This window comes from Manis pentadactyla, chromosome 5 (genome assembly GCF_030020395.1).
Source record: "Manis pentadactyla isolate mManPen7 chromosome 5, mManPen7.hap1, whole genome shotgun sequence".
Lineage (NCBI taxonomy): Eukaryota > Metazoa > Chordata > Mammalia > Pholidota > Manidae > Manis > Manis pentadactyla.
Genome location: NC_080023.1, coordinates 152,462,352 through 152,484,208, shown reverse-complemented (window position 1 = coordinate 152,484,208; position 21,857 = coordinate 152,462,352). Strand labels below are relative to the sequence as shown.

At 46.9% G+C, this 21,857-nt stretch overlaps 1 protein-coding gene across 3 annotated transcripts; it reads right to left on the bottom strand.

The window, feature by feature from the left end:
- Window positions 1-2,219: 2,219 nt before the first annotated feature.
- C5H20orf96 (chromosome 5 C20orf96 homolog) lies at window positions 2,220-20,129 on the bottom strand. Of its 3 annotated transcripts, none has more exons than XM_057502864.1 (11): window positions 19,390-20,129; window positions 19,038-19,086; window positions 18,350-18,467; window positions 13,389-13,501; window positions 10,373-10,531; window positions 7,970-8,069; window positions 6,915-7,072; window positions 6,733-6,834; window positions 6,489-6,575; window positions 5,657-5,775; window positions 2,220-2,495 (listed from the first exon to the last, which is right to left on the bottom strand). In XM_057502864.1, exons 1-11 carry the CDS (start codon window positions 19,407-19,409, stop codon window positions 2,435-2,437), a joined length of 1,086 nt encoding a protein of 361 aa, XP_057358847.1. In that variant the 5' UTR covers window positions 19,410-20,129; the 3' UTR covers window positions 2,220-2,434. The 3 variants fall into 3 exon arrangements, with proteins under 3 accessions (XP_057358847.1, XP_036780682.2, XP_036780684.2); XM_036924787.2 differs by having other exon boundaries at window positions 19,038-19,080; window positions 19,390-20,128; XM_036924789.2 differs by lacking the exon at window positions 19,038-19,086 and having other exon boundaries at window positions 19,390-20,127.
- Window positions 20,130-21,857: the final 1,728 nt, after the last annotated feature.

Here is a 21,857-nt window from a genome sequence, read left to right as displayed (position 1 = left end):
AGTGGCTTAGCCTCAGTCATGTGTTCCACCCCAACCACATGTTCCCCTGCTCCAAGGACAGTGCACATGACCTCGACTAACCCAGTAGGAACGCTCCACCTAGAATGGTTCAAGGTGGGTATGTGATATAAGTGGATGCCATCAGTTTGGCTGAAAATTCTGGGACAGACACGGTATCTTTCCAGCAGGGCACAAACAAGGAATTATAACACCCCAGGTGATGCTGGAAAGATATGTGGAGGACCTCAGGGCCGCAGACTTAAAAAAAGAACACCTTGTAGAACAAAGGAGAGGAACTGGGTCACTGGTGCTATCACTTGACTTCTGGATAAAGCCTCACCTCACCTAGAATATGTACTTATCTGAGCCCTTTATTGTTTGGGCCAATTTGAGCTGGGTGGTCTCTGTAACCTACAACCAAGTTTCCCAATACATAGGTGCATTATGCTTTTTTCATATACAACAATACTAGTATTATACACAGCAGTAGTAGTAGTAGTAAATGGCAGTATTAACATTAGTATAACCCTTCAGGTTCCTTGACCCAATTCCAATGTGTGTGCGTGTATAGAAAGGGAGGTCTTCCCACATATAACACCAAGCAATTCTCCAACACTAACAGGGTATCTGAGAACTCAACTCAATTCTGATGCTATCTGTCCACTGACAGCTCCAGATTCCCAGGTTAAAGGCTCCAACCTATTAAGACTGCCCTCCACCCCTCATTCCAGATGCCAGTCACAAGCCTCAGGCTGTTACTGTGCTTCTGACCTACCAGCTACAGATTGGAGGTTCCCACAACCTCCCCCTCAGGTTTGATTAATTTGCTAGAGCAGCTCACAGACCTCAGGAAAACATTTATATTTACCAGTTTAATAAAGGATACCATAAAGGATACAAGTTAACAGCCAGATGAAGAGAGACATAGGGCAAGGTCCCAAATAGAGGAGCGTCTATCCTCTGGGAGCTTGGGGCCTGGCCCGGGGGCACATGGAGGTGCTCTGACTCCCCAGGCATAGCTCTGACTGCAAAGCAGGATGCGAGAGAGCGATAGGCTCTTCTTGAGGGTTTGTGTGAGGGCTTCACTGCATAGTCGTAATTTACTGAATCATTGACCGTTAGGTGATTCAGCCTCCAGCCCCTGCCCTTGGGTGGGGTCCAAAAGTCTCTCGTTAACCTGACAAGACACCCATTTCACCTTTAAGACTCTGCAGTGTTTTCAGGAACTGTGGATGAAGACCAGAAGTATCTGGGAAATATATATTTGGTCATGTGAATAACCAAATACATATTTCTTATGACTCATTGTATGACAGTAGGGTGGATCTGGGAGAGGCCAGAGGTTCTCGGGAGTTGCGCTGAGTCCCTAGGGAAGCCAACTCTGAGATGAAGTGTAGGGTGCGGGACGTTTATGAATGAGTGCCCGAGTCCACAAGGGAGGGAGGGAGGAGACTATGCAGAGCCGGCAGAGGAAGACGGTCAAGCTGCAATGCAGGCCCAGGGACAGTTTCGCCTGACCCTACAGGGAGCTCTGGAGCTGAAAGAGCCCTTCAGTTACCCCAAGTTAGGCCACGATGGCTGGGCCTTTGGTATTTGGACATCAAGCAGTCATCCTGTGTGGAAAGGGGTGTGACCTTGTATGAAGTGACTTTCTGCAATGAGGCAAACGCTGAAGGGTCCAACCAGCTGAAGGGTATCCGCCAAGAGCACTCCCTGTAACTGAAGCAACAAGGCCTTGCTTAAAGGGGATCCAGCCCATCTCTGAGTCTACCACAAAAAAGGACTGGAGGGGGGAGAGGGGGATGTGCCTAGCTATACACCTGAGTGTGAGTGTGTGTCCGCATCCATATGCAGGTGTGGTAGAGGCAGTGGAGAGACAGACGGCTGGACAAGAAGACAAATGGCCATCAGCAATGAAGGACCCACAAGTTCCCAGGTATATAAACTCAAGGAGTCTCCCCTCCAACCTGGCACTGGCCTCAACCTGCCTGGGCACAGATCAGTAGGGCAACTGGGCTCCCACTGCACCCGGGAGGGGGCGGACCAGAGCCACAGCCCACGGAGACCCAGACAGGGAGGTCACTCCAGCACTAGTCTCAAGAAGTTTTGAGCCCCAAATGCAGTCGGCACAGCTGCCCACCCCTTATCTTAAGACAAAGTCTATTCCTACCACATCTTCTCAAGGTCTAGCTGGGAACCCCCAGGCACCAGCAAAGGACAAATGCAAATCCAGCTTTATTAGCAAAAAGAAATGGTAGGCTTGACTGTGAATTCCCATCTAACCCAAGCAGCAGAACCAACCAGAAAGGAGAGAGGGAGGAGGGAACTGCAGACCAAGGTGTGAGTGGGGATGTGGTCTTGGAAGGCGATGGTTCAAGGCTCCAGGTGTCGAGGCCAGAGCAGGAGTGACGGAGGGGGGCCATGGCCCTGCCATCTAGAATGGTAGCAGCTCTTCCACAGGGATGCTGAGGACGACGTCCATGTCTGGGGTGCACCTGGTAGGGAAGAGCAAAGCGAGGTGCGAGAGGCCCAGCAGGGGCACCAGAGCTGCAGGGTTGGGGAGCAGGACCTGAGGTACTTACTGGGGAAGCCCCATCCCAAAACACAACCTGCAACCTCGTAGCCCAACTGTGTACATACACATACACATGCACACACAAAGACACACATCAACAATGGAAGAGGAATGGGATTGGCGGAACTAATGTTCCCCTTCTGAGGTCAAGGAAGAACTGGAACTCAGCTCCGAAATGCTGGAGCCCCTAGCAAGAGCACTCCCTCTGGAGTCAGAATGACAGGTTAGGAAACCTGGCTCTTCATGTCACCTCAAGCAAACTCCTCCCTGTGCCTCCCTCCTTCGGTTGGCATCTACCTAACAAGCATTCACTGTATGACAGACCCCCAAGTGAACCTGTTTCCTCATCTGTCAAGTGGGGGTATTAATTACAGCCTCAGTTGTTGGGTAGCAGGATCAAATGAGACTGTGCTGCATGGAATCAGTGCTCAGTAAATGACAGGCATTATTCTTTCTGTACAGGAAGCGAGAGCAATGGGTTTCCATCCGCACGGTAACCCCCACCTCAGTGACTCACACACTTACAAGGCTGTAGGATTACATGCTTTCTGCACACTCTCCTAATTTTCCCATCCACTCTCATGGTTTCAATAACCTACCAGCGCACACGTAATGCACACATATTTAGGCATGAAATGTCAGGACTTCTGCAATTTATAATACTTCTGAACGAAAAAAAGGGAAGAAAGGAAGACGAAGCCAATATGGCAAAAGTATAACTTCTAAATCCAGATGGACAACTCAGAATTCATAATATTCTCTTGACTTTTCTGTAAATTTGAAATGTTTTAAATAGTTAAAAAAAAAACAAAAAAATCATCTCTAAACTGACAATGCCCAAATTTCCATCTCCAGTCAATACCTGTCTTCTGAGGCCTTTGCTCTTATGCTCAACTGCCTCCCTCCCGGGTCCATACTGAGGCCTCTCCTAAATCAAATCTAATGTCACATTCAACTGCTGATTGCAGCTACAAATGCATCTTCACTCCTATCCTCAGGCTTCCCTATCTCTGGATTTGGCCTTGCCACTTACCCTATTACAAAAGCCAGGAACCTAGGGGTCATTCTTGACACCTTCCTGTCCTGTAGTTCCCACATCCAAAGATCCCCAAGATCACCTTCTTAATCACCTCTCCAGTCCATCACTTTCTTCTCTCTCTTCTGCCACCCACCCTGGCAAGCCACTCCCAACTGCCCCCTGGACCACTGCCATCAACCAGTGGACTCCCAGCATCTACTCTGGCTCCTCTCCAATCGCTTCCCAATGCTCTTTTCAAAGTGACTTTTTTGAAATACAAGTCTGACGTCACCACTCAGCTTAAAAATTCTTCCCCTCTAGATCAGATACAATATCCGCACATTGACCTACAGGGCACCGCATGGAGGTCCCTAAGGACTGGGCGCCCCTGCTCCTTCCCTGTCGCTCTCCCCGTCACTGCACTCCGGCCTCACTGGCCTCACTCAGCTCCACATAAACACAGAGTTCCCTCCTGCCACAGATTCTTTACAGCCTCACTGCTCAACATGTGGCCCACTGACCAGCAGTGTCACCACTACCCAGCAGCCTCTTAGAAACACTGTGGAGCCCACTCCTACAGGCTCGGAATCTGCTTGTTAACAAGATCTCCGGGTGACTCCAGTTGGACGTCTACTTCTAGTGCGCCATTCCCACTCTGTGAGAGGGGAGAGCTTCTTCCCACTCCTGGTGTTTCCCTCCCGTGGAAGGGCATCAAGGAGCATATTTGCCCCTTTACTTGCTCTGTCCCGGAAAGGCGGAACAGTGCCTCCCTCAACGGTGAGTCTGAGGGAGGAATGGGGGGCAAGGGAGCCCCTCCATTCTCTTTCAGCTAAAAACAGTCCACAGGGACTACACTCTCCTCTGCTCCAAGGGAGCTACCAGATAGCTCAATGGGCTGAAATCTGGCTTCAGTATTCAGAAGCCAGCATGTCTGGAGATATAAGCCCCATCCTCTAGAACCAACTTTCTCAGAATTAAAGTGATAATCTGGCCCATGTCTGCCTGACCACTTTGAGTCTTATTTCAATGTGAATGTGTTCAGAGCTCAGATAGGGACACTGAGCACCTATTTATGGTATCCCCCAAAGACCCCGGTACTATCACCTGATAACGCCCTTCCTTCCACACCCCCTACAGCCCCCCAGGGAACTTCTGCACATCCTTCAGACCACAGGTCAAATGTCGCCTCCTCAGGGAAACCATCCTTGCCTGCCCCATACTCCTCACTGTTGGGACACAGTCTCCCAGACCCACATGCCTCTCCTTCCATGGCTCTTGACTCAGCTGCAACTGGACACTTGCAGCTTCTTATTGATTAATGCCAGGTCCCTTCCTTGGCTCCATGGTGGCAGGGCCAAGGACTGTTACACTCCCAGTGCCTGGCACTTCACAAGTCTGATAGCATTTTTTAAGGAAAATAAAAAAAGGAATAGGAGGAGGTAGAGGCGGCAACAGACACAGACACTACAAAGAAGAAAAAGCAAATAATTCCCAAATGCTGGGATCTGCCCTACATGGCTCACAAAACCCCAGGTTCCTGCATGCCATCACAGAGAGCCCTGCCTCGTGGGATTCCCCAGGCTCAGCCACAGAGGACCTGATCCAATGGAGAGCAGCCAGAGAACTGGTTTTGGAAGGCAGGAAGTCTTTCCTTTGGGGCTCGGAAGTCTACCAAGTAAAGAGGGCATCCTTCCCTCTCTGCAGTGTGTCTTCCAGGCCATTCTTCCTTGGAGCCAATGACCCCCCTCAACTCCTTCTTGAACAACTCAGGAGCTTAGCGGTGCACCCACCAGGCCCTGCGAGTGTAAACATAGAATGTGGGCACTGGAAGGGTCTACAGAGATTACCTAACTCAGCCTGCTGTGTAGAGATGGGACACTAATGCCCAGAGCTGGAAAAGGTCACATCTGCCCATGGTCAGTGGCAGAGCCAAGGCAAGACCCAGGAATCCTCCTCCCTGTACAGCATCCTGCCTTTCACAGCAGGCTGCTTCCCCGAGAGCAGAGCGCCTCTGGGAGCCCAGAACAGCCAGCTTCAGAAGCAGCTGCAAGAAGATCACATACTTGGGTCTCCGAAGCAGAACATCTGCAAATACAACCTCTCGGGGTTCCTGGATCTGGACTTGCAGCTGTTCCACCTCGGCCTCCAACACGGGTATTTCCTCCTGGAAAAGCTTGATAAACTGCAAGAAGAGGCACGACAGGAGAGAGTGAGAAGCCCAGTGTCCCCCAACCAACAGGAGACAAGGGCAAAATGGACAAGGAGTGGAGACATCCAGGGAAATAGCCTGGCCTTTGTCAGTGGGACTTCCTGGAATCCAGTGGGGGGCCTTTCCACGTGGAGCAGGGCTGGCTCACGTCAGTGACACTATCTGATGGCCCTGAAAGAGGTGAGGGGACCATAGAGAGTGGACACAGGTGGTAAGGGGAGGTGGGGGCAGTGCCTGATGGGAATTAATGGGGGCTAGCGGAGATGGTGAAGGCCGCTCACACCACTAACTGATGAAGGTACAAGATAATGAAAATTAATGTGAGAGGTGGGTGGTGAAGTTCACTAACACTCATAATGAATGATGGTCACTAACAAGAATTAAGGGGCGAAGCTGCTAAGGGGAGGTAATGACAGTACAATGATGGCTGAGTGGGTGATGCCTGGTGATGGTGTGAATGGGTCATGACCAGTAATGCTGGTCAGCGAGGCAAGGCCCAGGCCAGCATCAGTCTCCTCGGAGGAGTGACGAGTGACAGTAATGGCCCTGGGAAGGCTGAAGGCCAACACCGGAGCCAGAGGCCTTCTGAGCACCGGATCAGGGCAAGCCTGATGCCCACAGGCCCTGGGGGCCACCCGCCCTCCTGCTCACTCACAGGGGGACCATCACCTTCCTTGCCCACTCACGTCTCTCAACTTGCCCATGCATTTCAGCATCTCCTGGCTATCCCGGGTCTTCTGGAGAAGAGCCTCCTGATGAGGATACTGGGTTTTCTGTGGAGGAAGGAAAGGTCTGGCCCCCAAGTGCCACTTGCTGGGCAGCAGTGCATGGTAGACACTGGTGGGGGTACAGGGTCCTAGAGGAAGAGGATGGGAAGAAACAGGGCTGAGGGCAGGACCTGGGAGCCCACCGCAGCAGCTGGCTACTCACCATCACCAGACACCTCAGAAGGTTTTTCTTCTTCTTATGGATCTGTTCAGACAAAGACCCCAGGACCATTTTGCGCATCTTGTTAAGGTCGTCCAACTCATCCTGGGGACCAGCAAGAGGGTGTCAGCCACCAGCCCTGCCTCCTACATGGTCCAGTGGGACAGAGCCAGGGGCTCACCTACCTGCTGGTTGTCCTTTATCTGCTGCAGCTGGCGTAAAAGGTTGGCAATCTGGACCGACTTGACAGGATACTCATGGTCCATATAAGTGCTCAGAAATCTCACTTCCTCTTGGGTCTTCTCGATTTTGGCATTCAGCTGCTCCACCTGCTGCTGCAGGTCTGAAGGTCAGGGGGGACAGGAGGGAGGAGCCTCCATCAAGGACCCCTCCCAAGAGATCTGGGAGGCAAAGCTTTCCTTGGTCAATGGACTGAGGTCTGCGCTGAAGCTAGCTCACACAATGCTGGGAGGTGGTGAAAAGTTAAGCCCTAGAGAATCGTTTACTCCCAGAGGAGAAGAGGCAAAACTGGATAAGAAATAGAAACTAAACTGGGGCAAGATCCATAGACTAGTTCCAGGTCTGCCACCTGCTTACTACACGACCCTCGACAAGACCCGCCCTCTCTGGATGGCAATCTCCTCATGCACACACGCCCAAGGCAGCAAGCCCAGGGAGATGGGGTGACATTGGCTCCCCAGAACTGACTACGGCAGGATGAAGACAAAGTCCACCCTGTAGTCCTCCATGAGGGGATCCCCGGTGTGCGAGGCTGCCTGACACACCACCCCTCTCCTCAGAAGACTTCTCTGCTCAGAGGAAGGAAACCACAGGCTCAGTGGGAGACATGGGATGTGGCCCAGCCACTGACTCCCAGAGAGACCTCGGCAGGAAAGAGACACAGGCTAGGACTGGATTCTGCTCCGAGCTGTATGACCTGAGGCAGGCTCCTTCATGTCCCGTAGCTTCAGTTACCTCACCTGTAAAACGGGAGAGTAGTCCCTACCTGACGAGTGGTTGTAATGAGCGAGACTGTGCCCATAAGAACGACGTGCGGGACCTGGAAGAGCTAAGTGCTCAGTAAATAAGCTATTAGCTCTGCATCTTAGTGATTCTGTCTGCCTAAGAGAGCACTGACAGGCCTGCTGGTTTCTGGAAGGTCAGCACAGGGTGAATGCCCCATGGCTGACCTCCTGCTGAGGGGGCAAAGGATCAGGGAGTGGGCTCTAGGGATTCTTACAGCTCAGTTTGGATTCCTCCTTCTCCTCCCACTCCTGAAGTTCACAATTCAACTGCTGCAGCCTGTCCTTGCTCGAGTGCTCCAAGATGTCGATGATGGTCTGTGGGAGCAGTGGGGTCAGCTCACCCCCAGCTCTGCGGGTACTGCTGGCCCTCAGGGGACTCAGCACTTCCTCAGAGGAGTCCCCAAACCCAAGCCCAAACCCAAACCCATTCCCAGGCCCAGCAACCTGACCAGATGCTGGAAAACCTACTGCCCTACCCTCTCCAAACTTTCCCCTTTCCTACTACCCACCTCTGCCGAGGCCCTACCATACACCCAGACCCAGGGGCCTAAACCCAGGCATCCATGCCTACTCCCCTCTCTCATCTGAAACGTTACCCAGTGGTATGGATACCCACTAAACAGCCTTCTTAGCCAAGTCCTCTTCCCATCCCACTGCCACCATCTTCAAGTTCCATCATCTCCTACCTGAAATATTATAACAGCTACTCCTAAGTGGTCCTGCTTTGATCTGTTCTCCACACAGCAGTCAGAATGATCTTTTAAAGACAGCTCACCTCATTCCTCTCCTTTTTAAAACCCTCCAGTGGCTTCCCTCTGCCCTGTAAATAAGTTCCAAACTCCTCACCTGGGCTGACAAGGCCCTCTTCAGTCTGGTCTGGGCCAATCTCCTCTCTATTGGACCCCTTCCTCACAGCTTATTGTCCAGCCACACTAAGCAACATGTGGCTCCTTGAGCCAGCTATGCTCCTCTCACCCCAGGCCTTGTGTACCCACTACCTCTACCTGGAACCCTCGCCTGCTCTCTACCATTAACATCTACTTCTGCAGGTTTCAGCCCAGGCATCACGTTCTCTGGGAAGGCCCTCTTGCTCCTCCCATGTCTGGGTTAGAGGGCCTCTCTAAGCCTACATGTCCCTCATCTCCACCACAGTACACACAAAAGGCTTTCTAACTGCCTGTGAACCCATTTGAATGAGCTTGATGTGGGTGAGTGTCCACTGATCACTGTTTCCCAGGGACCAACAGGAAGCACTCAGGATAAACAAAAAAGTTATCAGTATCATAAAAAATTTGGAGAATATTCTAAGTTTCCCTGGGCCAAATAACTCGGTATGCCCTTGGCTTCTGCTATAAACCGAATTATGTACCCCCCCCCAAAATTCGTATGTTGGAGCCCTAGCCCCCAACGTAACTGTATTGGGAGGCAGGGGTTTTAGGGAGGTAATAATGGTTGTGAGGCCAAAGCAGTGGGGCCCTAACCTGCTGGAACTAGTGACCTTAGATGAAGGGAACGAGATGCCAGAGACCTCTCTCTCCACGTGAGCACAGAGGAAAGGCCACATGAGGACCCAGCAAGAAGGCAGCTGTCTGCCCCTTAAGGAGAGACGACTCATCAGTCCTCAACCCTGCTGGCACTTCGATCTTGGACTTCCAACCTCCAGAACTACAAGAAAATTAATTTCTGTTGTTTAAGTCACCAGGTAGGCAGTATATTTTGCTATGGCAGCCCGAGCAGACTAATTAAGTCCCTAAGGCTTAATTTTCTCTTCACCTCACAGGCTCCAGATGAGCTCAGACCCTCTTCTCCCTGGGAAGACTGCAGTCAGGGGGAATTAACTTCTCCATTAAACCATTTTTCTGACTCTTCTCCACGCTGCACTCCTGGGTCCCCTGTGAACTTTCCTCCCTCTCACCGTAGTTTCACCAAGTGTCTCCTAGAAGAGGCAGAGAATGCTCCCTGGGTTCTTTGCAAAGTCACTCCACCCACAGACACTAAGTACCACCACTAAAGGAGGCTGGTACTCACAGCCTGGTGGAAGGAACACCGATCCTGGTGCCAAACTGCCAGGGTTCAAACCCCAGCTTTGACTTGCTATCTAGGTGACCTTGAGGGTCACTTTAAGCAAGCTGTCCAGCCTTTTTGTGTTTCCATTTTTTCGTATGCAAAACAAAGATAGCAATAATGCCCACCCCACAGGTTGTAAGGATTATATGAAAATATACAAAGCACTTAGTATTACACCATGTAAGTATTTGCTGATGGTGGTGCCAGTCGCAGCTACTTTATCCTGCACACTTACTGTGTACCAAGTACAGTCTCCCTTTGAGGTGTGTGCTAGTGTGCCCTATTTTAGAGCTCAGAGGTTAACTCAAAGTCTCCAAGCTCATATGCGTGGGCGTTTCGATGAGCCTCCCATCTAGGTCTGATTCCAGGTAGCGGGGGCTAAGCGTGAGAGATGTTCCTTCCAGATGGAGGAAGCAGCTTGTGCAACCTCTCTTGGCTGTGAGAGGCAAGGAGAGGACAGGAGAGGGCGCCCGAGCGCTCAGAAGGGCGGTGCCGTGGGCAGGGCCTAGGCGCAGGGGCTAGGGGGCTGCGGGGCCTCGGTGGGGCCTCACCGCGAGGACGTCCTGCTGCTGCAGCATAGCGCGCACTTGTAGCACCGAGCTGTCCTCTGCGTCCTGGATGGTCTTGATCAGCTCCTGGTTGAGCCTGATGAGGACGTCCTGATGGTTGCAGAGCTCCTGGAGTGAGGCTTGCCGGTTCCTGAGCAACGTCTGCGGGGAGAGGGAAGGCGATAGGCGGTGAAGCCGTGGGTGGCTTAGCCTAAAGAGCCCAGGGAGCCCAGGGACCACTCCCCTCCCGCCGCACACTCGCCCCCTTGTGGCCTCCACTGGTAAATGCGACCCCATTGTCTGCGGGCCAGAGCACCTCGAAATATGACATCCATTCTGAAACGCCCATTTTCCCATAATTTTACATCTCTGAGATGGGGATGCAACTTACGAATGGTGGCATGTCACAATCTAATTGACAAATATTTTATTAGTGGATAATAAAACAAAGGTGTGTCTTATTATCAGTGGTTTCTTAGAATCAATGAAAAATAAAACAGTAATAGAAAACACCCCAGGTAGTTAAGGTGACAGAAATGACAGGCTAAGTCTGGAGGAGAAGCAAAGGGAGGCAGAGTGAATGATAACTGCTACCATTTTTCAGCAGTCAGCTGAGCTGCATACTGTCTTTCATACAATGCCCTGTAGAAAGAATGAGGGTCTGAGGGGTTGACTTCCCTAAGGTGCCCCCCAACGGGTACACAAACTCTACAATTAGAATAACAATAACAGTTGTTGAGGACCTACTATGCATCAGGCATTGTGCCTCATTCAGCACAAGGTGCATTGTATCAGTTCACCCCCAACAGCCCTCTGTTCATTAACTCTATTTTACTGATTGGTGGAATCTCAGACAGGTTAAATGACTTGCCCAAAGTCACACAGCCAGAAGTAATGGCACTGGGACTGGGAAAATAGACTCTGACTACCAGTGTCTGTCTTTCAACTACACTGAGACAGGGAACTGAGTGGGCCTAAAGCTGCAAGATGTGGCTGAGCTGCACAGTGATTAAGACTTGGATGTTAGATCTAGAAAAGCATTAGTTCAAGTCCCAGCTCTGCCACTTCCCACCCAAGGGAATGGGCAATTCAGTTAGCCTCTCAGAATCTTACTTGTACTTATTCTAAAGTTTAGGAAACGGATACTGGCTTCAGAGGACTTCTGTAAAAAATAAGCATGATAATATTCCCAATCACGCCACTTAGTGGCAGTGCCTTGCACACTCAGTGTGCACTCAGGGAATAGCAGCTGATACTGCCCTTGGCCGCTCTGACCCTCCACCTCTGCCATCCCTATGCTCCTCTTTTCTCCTTTTGCTCTTCCTCCTTTCTCTGTCCTTTGCTAAAAACTATCCTTTCCTAGCCCTCAGCTTCCATATCCCTCTCAACAGTAATAATAGTACAAACATGTGGAGTGCTTAATTTGTGCCCAAATCTGTGCTAAGCATTTCACGTGCACTACCTCACTTGGCACTATCATTAGCCCCACATTATAGAAGTGCCCTGAGCCAGCATCACTGGGGCTCGTACCTGGAATCTGTATAATCAATACACACCCCACTCCCAGATGATTCTGATAAACTGCAGAATTAGTGATCTCTGCTCTAGAAATGGATCTTCCCTGACCACCAGATCTAGTGTAGAAACCCTGCTTTGTTTCCTTCCTGACCCTTGCCCCTATTTGTAATTACACGGTTACAGTTTGTAATTATGTGTGCTTCTTTCCCAATCTATTCTTCTCCTAGGACTTACCACCACTGAACATAACAGGTATTTTTCTTGTTATCATGTTTCTCATCTGTCTCCCCCACTAGAATGTCTGAGCCAGGAGGGCAGGGACAGGGGATGCATCGTCACAGCTTTATCTCCAGCACATATGACAGTGCCTGGAGCTCTGTAAATATGGGCTAAATAAACTGATGAGTAAAGTATTCTTTGGGTTTCTTTAATTGATTTATTATGTGTCTCCCCATTGAAGTGCTCCATAATAGCACAAATTCTGAGTGCCATGTTCATAGCTGCATCCTCAACACCCTGCTGGGTGCCTGGTACATAGTAAGCATTCTCTCAGGAGTTGTAGATTGAATAAATAACTGTCCTAAAACTGAGGAGCACAGTCAAGATCCTAGTTCGTCTCCAAGTACAAACCAGCTGGGTAGTTTCAGCTCCCTTCTTCTCTTTCCCCCGTGTCTCCACAGTTCAAACTCACACAGCAGCAATAGCCCAAGGACTCCTGTGAAAACCTAGGTCTGCTCTACTCAGAATCCTCCCAGGGTCTTCCTGTTTTAGGCAGCATAAAACGCTAAGCCTAATCATGGACCATGTTTTCCCTGTTACCCCCCACACCCACCATCTTTCCTCATCATCATGTGCTGCAGCCACAGTGACCTCAGGGCCTTTACACTTGCCACTCCTCTGCCTTTCAAGTTGTTGCAAATCTCAAGAATTGAAAAAAATTCACATATAAGTAGACATAAGCAGTTCAAACTCGTGTTGTTAAAGGGTCAATTATACTTTGAAACATTGTTTAGATCATTATAGAAGCCATAACAACAACAGATGATGAGAAAATTAATCATCTGTAGTATATATCAGTTGACGTAAAAAATTTAATAATAAGCCTCTAATCTCTGCTTCAAGATGCACTGTATCCCATGAAAGGTTAACTTACTAGAAATGTTAAAATGAATAAGCCGCTGGAATGTGTTCCTAATGCAATGAAATAAAAAGAGATCTTGATTATTTTCCTGAATCTTAAATACAACAGGAAACACTTTGCTTAACTAGCTTTGACCCCTGGTACTGCATTTTCTAGCTGTGTGACCTGGTGCAAGTCATTTACCTCCCTGCACCTCAGTTTCCCCATCTGTGAAATGGGATGGTGATAAACATGCCAGCGGGGTTACAGTGAGGAGAAGATGTGTCGAGTCCAGTACTCACAAAGTGCTCAGTGCACATTTGCTGGCCATCCTGCTGCCCACTGCCTGGCCCGATGCCTGTGGGAGAATGCTCCTCGTACCTTCAATAGGCGGATTTGGGCCTGTGTGTTCCCGGGGTCCAACTTCCTTCTGTGTGGTTCTCGTGGATTCCTCGGCTGGCTTGTCATCAACATGGTGGGCTTGGAATGTAACCCTAGGGCATGGGAAAGGGCAGAGAGAGCGAGGGTACAGGTGGGCCAGGGATCCCAGGGAATGCACCATCCATGAGAGATGGCCCGGGCCCCAGCCCCACTCACTCCCAGCCTTGTAGCAGGTAAGGCAGAGGATGAAATTCACATCCATTAATAAGCTCCTGGACACAGCTCTGGGCCCATATAATGGATGGAGAAGCCCAGGAGACTTCCACACACCACAGGGATTATATGTATGGACAGAGGGGAGTGGGGCAACAACAAGAGACTCCCCATTGCACATGGCAAGATTAGATGGGGTAGAGGTTAAGGACAACACTCATGAGACAGAAAACCTGGGTTTGAATCCAGGTTCTGCCTTGTACTAGCTGTGTGACCTTGGGCAAGTCAAATGACCTCTGTCCCTCAGTTTCCCCATCTGTAAAATATGAATCACCATCATACTCACCTCATAAGGTTGTCATGAAGACTAAATAAGATACTCTAAAGGGTTTGGAATAGTGCTTAATACACATTGTGTGCTAAATATGTTGTTACTAGTTGTTACTGTCATTACTAGTGACCTGAGAATTGGGATTAGGACCAAAGGCACAGTAGACATGCACAACTCCCACCTGGCTGTCTCTGAAATACCTATAAAAGCTGTGGCCCTGCCAGATAAGTCATATATGAAAATAATTCAGATCAGAATAAGGCATTTGGAAGGTATGTCCTTAGAATCGCTGCTTTTTTCAGCTTGTGCTGTGCCAGCATGAGACAAATCACCCAAATCATCTCATATGCTACAGCTGCAGCCTCAGCGCCATCAAAATCCCTGCTCCAGGTGCCACCCAGTTCATTTCAGAAAAATATTATTTCTTCAATCAATCAATAACTTAACCCCAAAAATTTCTAGTATTAAGTATTGAAATGATGTAAATTAATTTTATGTTTAAGTTATGAATTATCTGCATATATCTGTATTTCATTGTATTAAGAGATGGAATGACTAATAAGTTAACTTTGTGGCTATAACTTAAAATGTGTAAATAAGATTTTGATTTAGATTTATGTTGAAAGGTTTAAAACACTCTAAGTTATATAAATTACCAAAACTTCTAAGAGCACATAAGAATACCCATATTTAGAAGTTTATTTATTAGATATACAAGAATTATTTAAATACCCAATGGTGTTGTTAATCAGACACTTGAACTACTTGAAAATGAAAACGAGTATATTAAATTTTAAAATGTGGCTTAAAAGGTTTAGGGGAATTTAATTAACCAAGTTCCAAAAATCCCCCATACAAATGTTTATAAAAATTTTAAGATTTCTAAGTTGAACACTTAGGAAGATGTGTAACTTTAGTAATGAGTATTTCTTTTCATTAGTGGTAGTAGTCCTGATTTGTCTTTTTTTTATTAAACTTTCTATTTTGAGATAAGTTCAGGTTACATGCAATTTAAAGAAATAATACAGAGAAATCCTTTGTACAGTTAACCCAGTGGAGGCATCTTGCAAAACTAAGTACAACATCACAACCAGGATATTGATGTTAAAAGGGGCAAGATAAATAACATTTCCATAACCACAAGGATGGATCATGTTGCCTTTTATAGCCACACCTACTTCCCTCCCCTTACCATCGTAACCACTGGCAATCACTAATCTGTACTCCGTTTCTTTAACTTCGTCATTCCCAGAATTTCATATAAATGGAATCATACAGTATGTTAACTTCCAGGATTGGCTTTTTTTTTACTCAGCAAAATTCTCTGAAGATTCATCCAAGTTTCTGAGTGTATCAGTAGTTCTTTCCTTTTTACTACTGAATAATATCCCATGGGGTGAACGTTTCACAGTTCGTTTAACCATTCATCCATTAAGGAACATCTGGATTGCTTCCAGTTTGGGTTATTATCAATAGGCTGCTATGAAACATTATGGACTGGCTTTTGTGTAATCCTAAATTTTTGTTTCTCTGGAATAAATGCACCAGAGTGCAATTGTTGGATCATTATGGAACTCGCCTGTTTAGTTTCATTAGAAACTGCCATATTCTTTTCCATTCCCACAAGCAATGTCTGCATGACCCAGTTTCTCCTCTTTGCCAGTATTTGGTGTTATCACTAGTTTTCCATTTTAGCCATTCTGATAGGTGTGTAGTGCCAATCTCATTGTGGTTTAATTTGCATATCCCTAATGGATAATGATGTTGAACATCTTTTCATGTGCTCATTTGCCATCTGTATATCCTCTTCAGTGAAATGTCTCATGTCTTTTGCTGATTTTTTAACTGAATTGTTTTTCTGTTAAGTTTTGAGAGTTCTTGATACATTCTACACAGCAGTCTTCTGTCAGATATGTAGTTTGCAAATATTTTCTCTTAATAGTCTTTCACAGAAGAAGAGTCTTTAATTCTGATGAAGTCCAAGTTACCCATTTATTTCATTTTTCTTTTTGGGTCAAACTGTGTAAATTCTGAGACTTTTGGCCATTGTTCCCAAAGATTTTTCTCTCCTATGTTTTTCTAAAAGTTGTACAGTTTTACATTTAATTTTGACTTCACTTTACATTTACATTTTGAGTTAATTTTTTTATCATTTGTAAGACTTAAATTGAGGTTCAGTTTTTTGCCTCCAGTGTCCAGGTGTTCCAGCACCATTTGTAGAAAAGGTTTTCTTTCCTCCATTGAATTTTTTTTGCACCTTTGTCAAAAAAAAGTTGGCGTATTTGTGTGGCTCTATTTCTGTTCCACTGATATATGTGTCTCTGCCAATACTACACTGTCTTGATTACTACAGCTATACAGGAGGCCTTAATATCAGGTAAAATGATTCTGCTCATGTTATTTTTCTTTTCTGAAATTGTCTTATCTATTTTACAGTCTTGCTTTTCTATATAAATTTTAGAATAAACCTGTCTTCAGAAAAGTTTCTGGGATTTTCACAGGAATTACATTAAATATATAGATCAACTTGGGAAGAACTGGCATTTTACCATGTTGAGCCTTCCATTCCATGAACACAGCAGGTCTCCCCATGTATTTAGGTGGTCTTTGATTCTTTCATCATCACTATGTAATATTTCAGCGTACAGATCCTGTACTTGTTTTATTATGTTTATATCTAAATATTTCATTTTCTTTGGAGTGATTATAAATGTATTGTTTTTAATTTTGGTTTCCATGTAATCATTGTCAATACATAAAAATGTGACTGATTTTTGTGTGCTTATATCCGATGACCTTGATAAGCTAACTTATTCATTCTAGCGTCTTTTTTTTTCCCCTCCATGGAACTTCCTTTTTTATTAGCGTGACCATCTACATCAACTTGAATAATTCAATCCTGTAAATCCTCCTGTGCATACTGAAGAGGACCATGAACTCTATGCAACTAGAAACCCAATCTCTTGGTCTTCTTCACAAGGCTCAGCAAATGGCTGCTGCTAAATGAATATCTGAATGAATGATGAATGAATGAATGACACCTGACACAAAATAAGTCCTTGGCAAATGGTAGTTTTTCATTACTATTTACGCAGATTGCTTTACTTATGTAAGGCAGGAATCTTTGGGCCCATTTCCACAGGGAAGGAAACAGGCTGGTCAGATAACCTGGACAAAATTACTGGCAAGAAGGAAAACTGGGACCCCAACACAAATCCGTATTTCTCCAGTGCCCATGCTCTCTCCACTTACATGTGGTTAAGATCATGGATCCTGGAGCCAAAATGCCAAGTGTCACAGCCTGGCTCTACCTCCTCCTACCTGGGGAGTTGTACTTCCCTGTGCCTCATCTGTAAGAGGAGGTGATAACAACAGCACTCACTTCACAGGGCTGTTGGGATGATTAAATGAAATGATACATGTAAAGTGCTGAGAATGGTATTTGGCACATCGTAAGTACGCGGTATATGTTAATTGCTCTTGTTCTTGCTCTAGTTGTGTCTGTTACAGGCCTCACTGCCACCCCAGCGAAAGAAAAGGGCAAGAGTTTCCCTGTAGATGCTGTTTGTATAGGGTCCAGGGCCAAAGACAAAAATTCTGTCACTATTGCCAGGTCTTGCGCTCATCACTTTACATCAATGAGGTGTTTTAGATACATTGGCAGGGTGGATTAGGTGGAGCAACAGTACTTTACATAAATCTTCTCATTTAATTCTCACAATAACCCCATCAGGTAAATATTAGTGTCCTCATTTTACAAATGAGAAAAGTAAACCTCAGAGAGATGACTTCCCCAAAAGAGTAAATGGCAGAGTCAAGATATGAACCCATGTCTGCCTGAGCCAAGGCCTCAGAATTCCCCTGCAAGGCATGACAATGATGTGGCAAAGATTATCCTGAGTTCACTAAATCCTGTTGTTTTTTTTCTTCCTGGACACATAGCTGGACTACATTTCCCACCTTCCTTGTGGTTAGGGGTGGTCACTGACTGAGTTACAGTTTCTGGAATATGAGTGGGAGTGATATGGGTCACTTCAAGTCTGAACCCTGAAAAAAAAAATGCCTGCCTACAAAACCATCCATATTCTTGCTCTCGCTCTGCACCCTCTCTGACGGCTGGAGGCAGAAGTATCCAGCAGAGAACTTCAAGGCCTCACAAAATGTCAGAGCCACAAGGCTGAAGGAGCCTGGAACTCTGAATGATACCATGGAAAAGATTACCTCCTCCCCAACAGACCCACAAACATACTTTGACATAAATGAGAAATAAGCGTTGTTTTAATACTTGAAATCTGGGGATTGTCTGTTATTGCAGTTAGTTTACACTAATATAACTAACTGGTGTTACCAAGGACCAAGAGCAGCCACTCTATCCCATCCCTAACTCCCCCACCAGCCCTCAAGTGCCTCTGCCCACCTGGCTGGATGCTAGGCAAAGTCTTCATTTTGCTTTTCTTGAGGTGGCTGGTTTGTAGGACTGGAAGCAGAGTAGATGAGTTGGTTTTCGCCTTGGGCCGTTGCCATGTAACATAATCCTACCAGACATAACACAATCAATCACACTAGCCTGATGGGCTCAAATCCCAACTTCACCCCTTACTGATATATGTGACCTTGAGCAAGTGACTTTACCTCTCTGAGCCTCTCTCATCAGGAAACTGGATCTAATTATAATACCCACCTCCAAAGGTTAGTGTGAGAATCTCAAGAGATGATACCTGTAAAGCATGTGGTAAGTGCTCCATAAATGTTAGCTATCATTTCTTATCAGCCAGCCAGAATTTACTAAGCACATCCAGGCTGTGAGGTGCTAAGAACTGTGAGAAACAGAAGGCATGGAAAAGCCCCAGTAGGAAACCAGAGTAGCAATCAGAGATAAATAAGAGAGCAGCATAATATAACCTTACATTCTGATAAAGAGGTGAGAAAACGGAGTTTCAGAGGCTAGCCCCGGATAAAACAAATGTGGGACATGGCTGGGCCTGTAATTCAGGTCTCCGGACTCTATCAGCCCGGACAGTCACGGTCGTGGGGGTTAACTGCAGGTGAACTGCACACTTAGGGTCAGAGAGCCCCCATCTCCTCCCTATCTCTCCCAGACTCACCAGAATCTGGAATTTGTGGACTGTGGAGCGAATCCCAGAGTAGCTAGGTCTGGAAAGAATTGGAGAGGGAAAGAACTTACATCATTTCCAACCCACCGGTGCTGCAAGCAGCAAACGTGAAACAGGCGTGGGGCCTCGAACCCCAACCTGCAGTTTACTGGGAACATCAGCGGAGCGACAGAAAGAAGGGCGCGGGGGGAGGCGGGGCTACGAGAATGTGGGCGGGGGGAGGGGAGGGGCCGAAAGGCCGCTGGAAGACAGCCGGCCGAGGACCGGCAAGGGCACGGGGGCGATGGGGTGAGGGATGGCCACGCATGCGCACTCCACCACCCTCGATGCCTGTTTTACCTACTTCGGAAAGACCTGCGCCATTGGGGAAAATGGGTAAAGAGTAGTTTACTCCGTGGGGCCCTGATCTCTTCGGATGTCTATTTATTCGGCGTCTCCAACTTCCCGGTCTCAGCGTGGATCGCGCGGTAACCCAGGCCCCTCAAACTTCCCAGCAAGACCAGGAGCTTTCCCTCCTGTCTCCATCTCCAAGGAAACGCACTGCAGACTACGGAGCGCCCGGAGGGACTAATCTCGCAAGGCAAAATGTAGCTCTGTACAGTCTTCTCAACTTAGTTACAAATACCCCTGTGGGCCTCGTCCACCAACCTAAAGAATATGCCCTATTTCTCCTCGCATCAAACTTCCATCACTTCCTTCTCCATCCTTACTCTTGACTACTGACTTTGCTTCCTATTTCACTAAGAAAATCGAGGGGCTCAATAAACTCACAAGTTCACATCACCTCCTTTACCCACCTACTTGCCTCTCTGCTATTGACTGTGTATAAACTGCCTACTAAGAGCTATTCTTACAATTGTGGACGGAATCCTATCGTCTCTCATTTTCTCTAAGATATAGTCCCAGCCATTCTCCCCATTTTCTCCATCACACTCTCTGTATTATCGTCATTGGTATACCAACGTATTTTAATTTCTTCTATTAAAAATAGGTGACTACTTGATCCTATAGCATCTTACTACGCTGATGGACAGTGACTGTAATGGGGTGTGTGGGGGGAACTTGATAATGGGGGCAGTCTAGTAACCATAATGTTCACATAATTATACATTAATGATATCAAAATAAAAAAATAAATAGGTGACTACTTCTCATCCAGCTACACTCCCATTTCTGCTTCACTGTACAGCAAAACTCCTAGAGAGGTCTGCCTGCTCTTTCCCATCCCTTTACACTCTTCAGTCAGGCTTTCACTCTCTACCTCTCCACTGAAACTGCCATTTGTCAACGCCACCAGTGACCTCCACTTTGCTAAACCCCATGATCTCTTCTCAGTTCTCATCTTGCTTGGCCTATTTGCATTATTTGACACAGCGAATCACTCCCTTCTTGAAACCCTTTCTAAACTTGGTGTCCAGGAAACCACTCTCCGAGTTGCTTCCTATCTCCTTTTCTTCTTTGCTCGTTCCTCCTCTTCTTCATTATTGAAGGGCTCAAACCAGGCCCTCTCTTTGTTTCTGTCTGTTCTCCACTTCATTTGTTCTCCCTTTCAGTCTTGTGACTTCAGACGCCATCTGTACAGGATGCCACTCAGACTGCCATCTCCACCGCCTCTCCTGAGTTCCAGTCACATACATATATCCAAATGCCTACTCAACATCTCTACTTGGATATCTATAGGCAACTCTAATATTCAATCCTTCCCCAAAAATATTTTTCCCAAAACTCTTTCTGGAGTCATCCTTGAATCATCTTTTGACTCAACTCTCATCCCACATCCCATCTGTGAGCAGTACCTTCAAAGTATATCCGGAATCAGACCGTTTACTACCACCACCCACACAGATACATACCCCGCTTTCTTCTCATACCTGGACAACAGTACCAGTTCTCACCTTTGCCCCATTCCAGTCCTCTCCCCACATCCCATACTTTCCAGATAGAGCACAGATTTAGAAGCACATTCCAGTTTAAAAAATAATTCGGAGGAGATAGTTTGAAAGCATTTAAACTAAAATAGAAGAACGTAACTATGGAACGCTAGACCAGAGTTCCCAACCTTCTCCCCTCTTAAAAATAATAGGAAATGTTTTAAACTACACCACACACTATAGTAATCAGAAAAGACTACTATAGTAAAAGCAATCAGCCTGGGTACTCTGGCCAACCAGGACCCTCTTGGCTGCCCCTAGAACTGAGGGAATCACTGTACCTGGCCCCTGTTTGCAGAGCCCACTGTACCACAGCACTCCAGCTGGGAAGCTCCACCAGAAACCCACTAACATGTAGGAAGTAGCAATATGTGGCAGACTTGGGGTAGGTGCCATTCCTCACCTTCATCCCAACTAATAGACTCTGACCTTGCTTTAGACGAGGCAGGTCCCAGCCCCAACCCCTGCCCCAATCCCAGATCCAGCTCCTGTAGCCATAACTGGTCTGAGTTAGGCTTAGTGGGTCCTTTCCCCTTGCCAGGTACAAGTTTAGTCATAGGCATGTGATCAAAAAGTGTGGCCAAGGAGACAGGGTGAGAAGTCTACTCAGAGATTTTTGGAAAATATTTTCATCATGCTGAAAAAAAAAAAGACATTGCAGAAAAACATTCCCTCGTCTGCTACTGGATATTGCCATAATTTTGGCATTCCCAAAATTGTGGAACTGTGAGGAGACTTCACTAAAGAGGATGTACTGGGGGAAATGGAAGAGCAGAAAGTGGAAAAAAACTATTTCTTAATAGCATTGTTGAGCCATTAAATTAATCCTGTAACCAATCTAGAAACTACTCCAGATAATATTTAACAAATCACCTTACTG

Excerpts from the sequence above, each read along its gene's own strand:
- C5H20orf96 (XM_057502864.1), bottom strand. The coding sequence starts at position 19,409 with ATGGCGCAGGTCTTTCCGAA. Across the intron at positions 8,070-10,372 it reads AGCAGCAGGACGTCCTCGCG|ACCATCATCGACATCTTGGA; the intron begins GTGAGGCCCCAC and ends CTGCTCCCACAG. Across the intron at positions 5,776-6,488 it reads GCATGGGCAAGTTGAGAGAC|TTTATCAAGCTTTTCCAGGA; the intron begins GTGAGTGGGCAA and ends CTCTTCTTGCAG.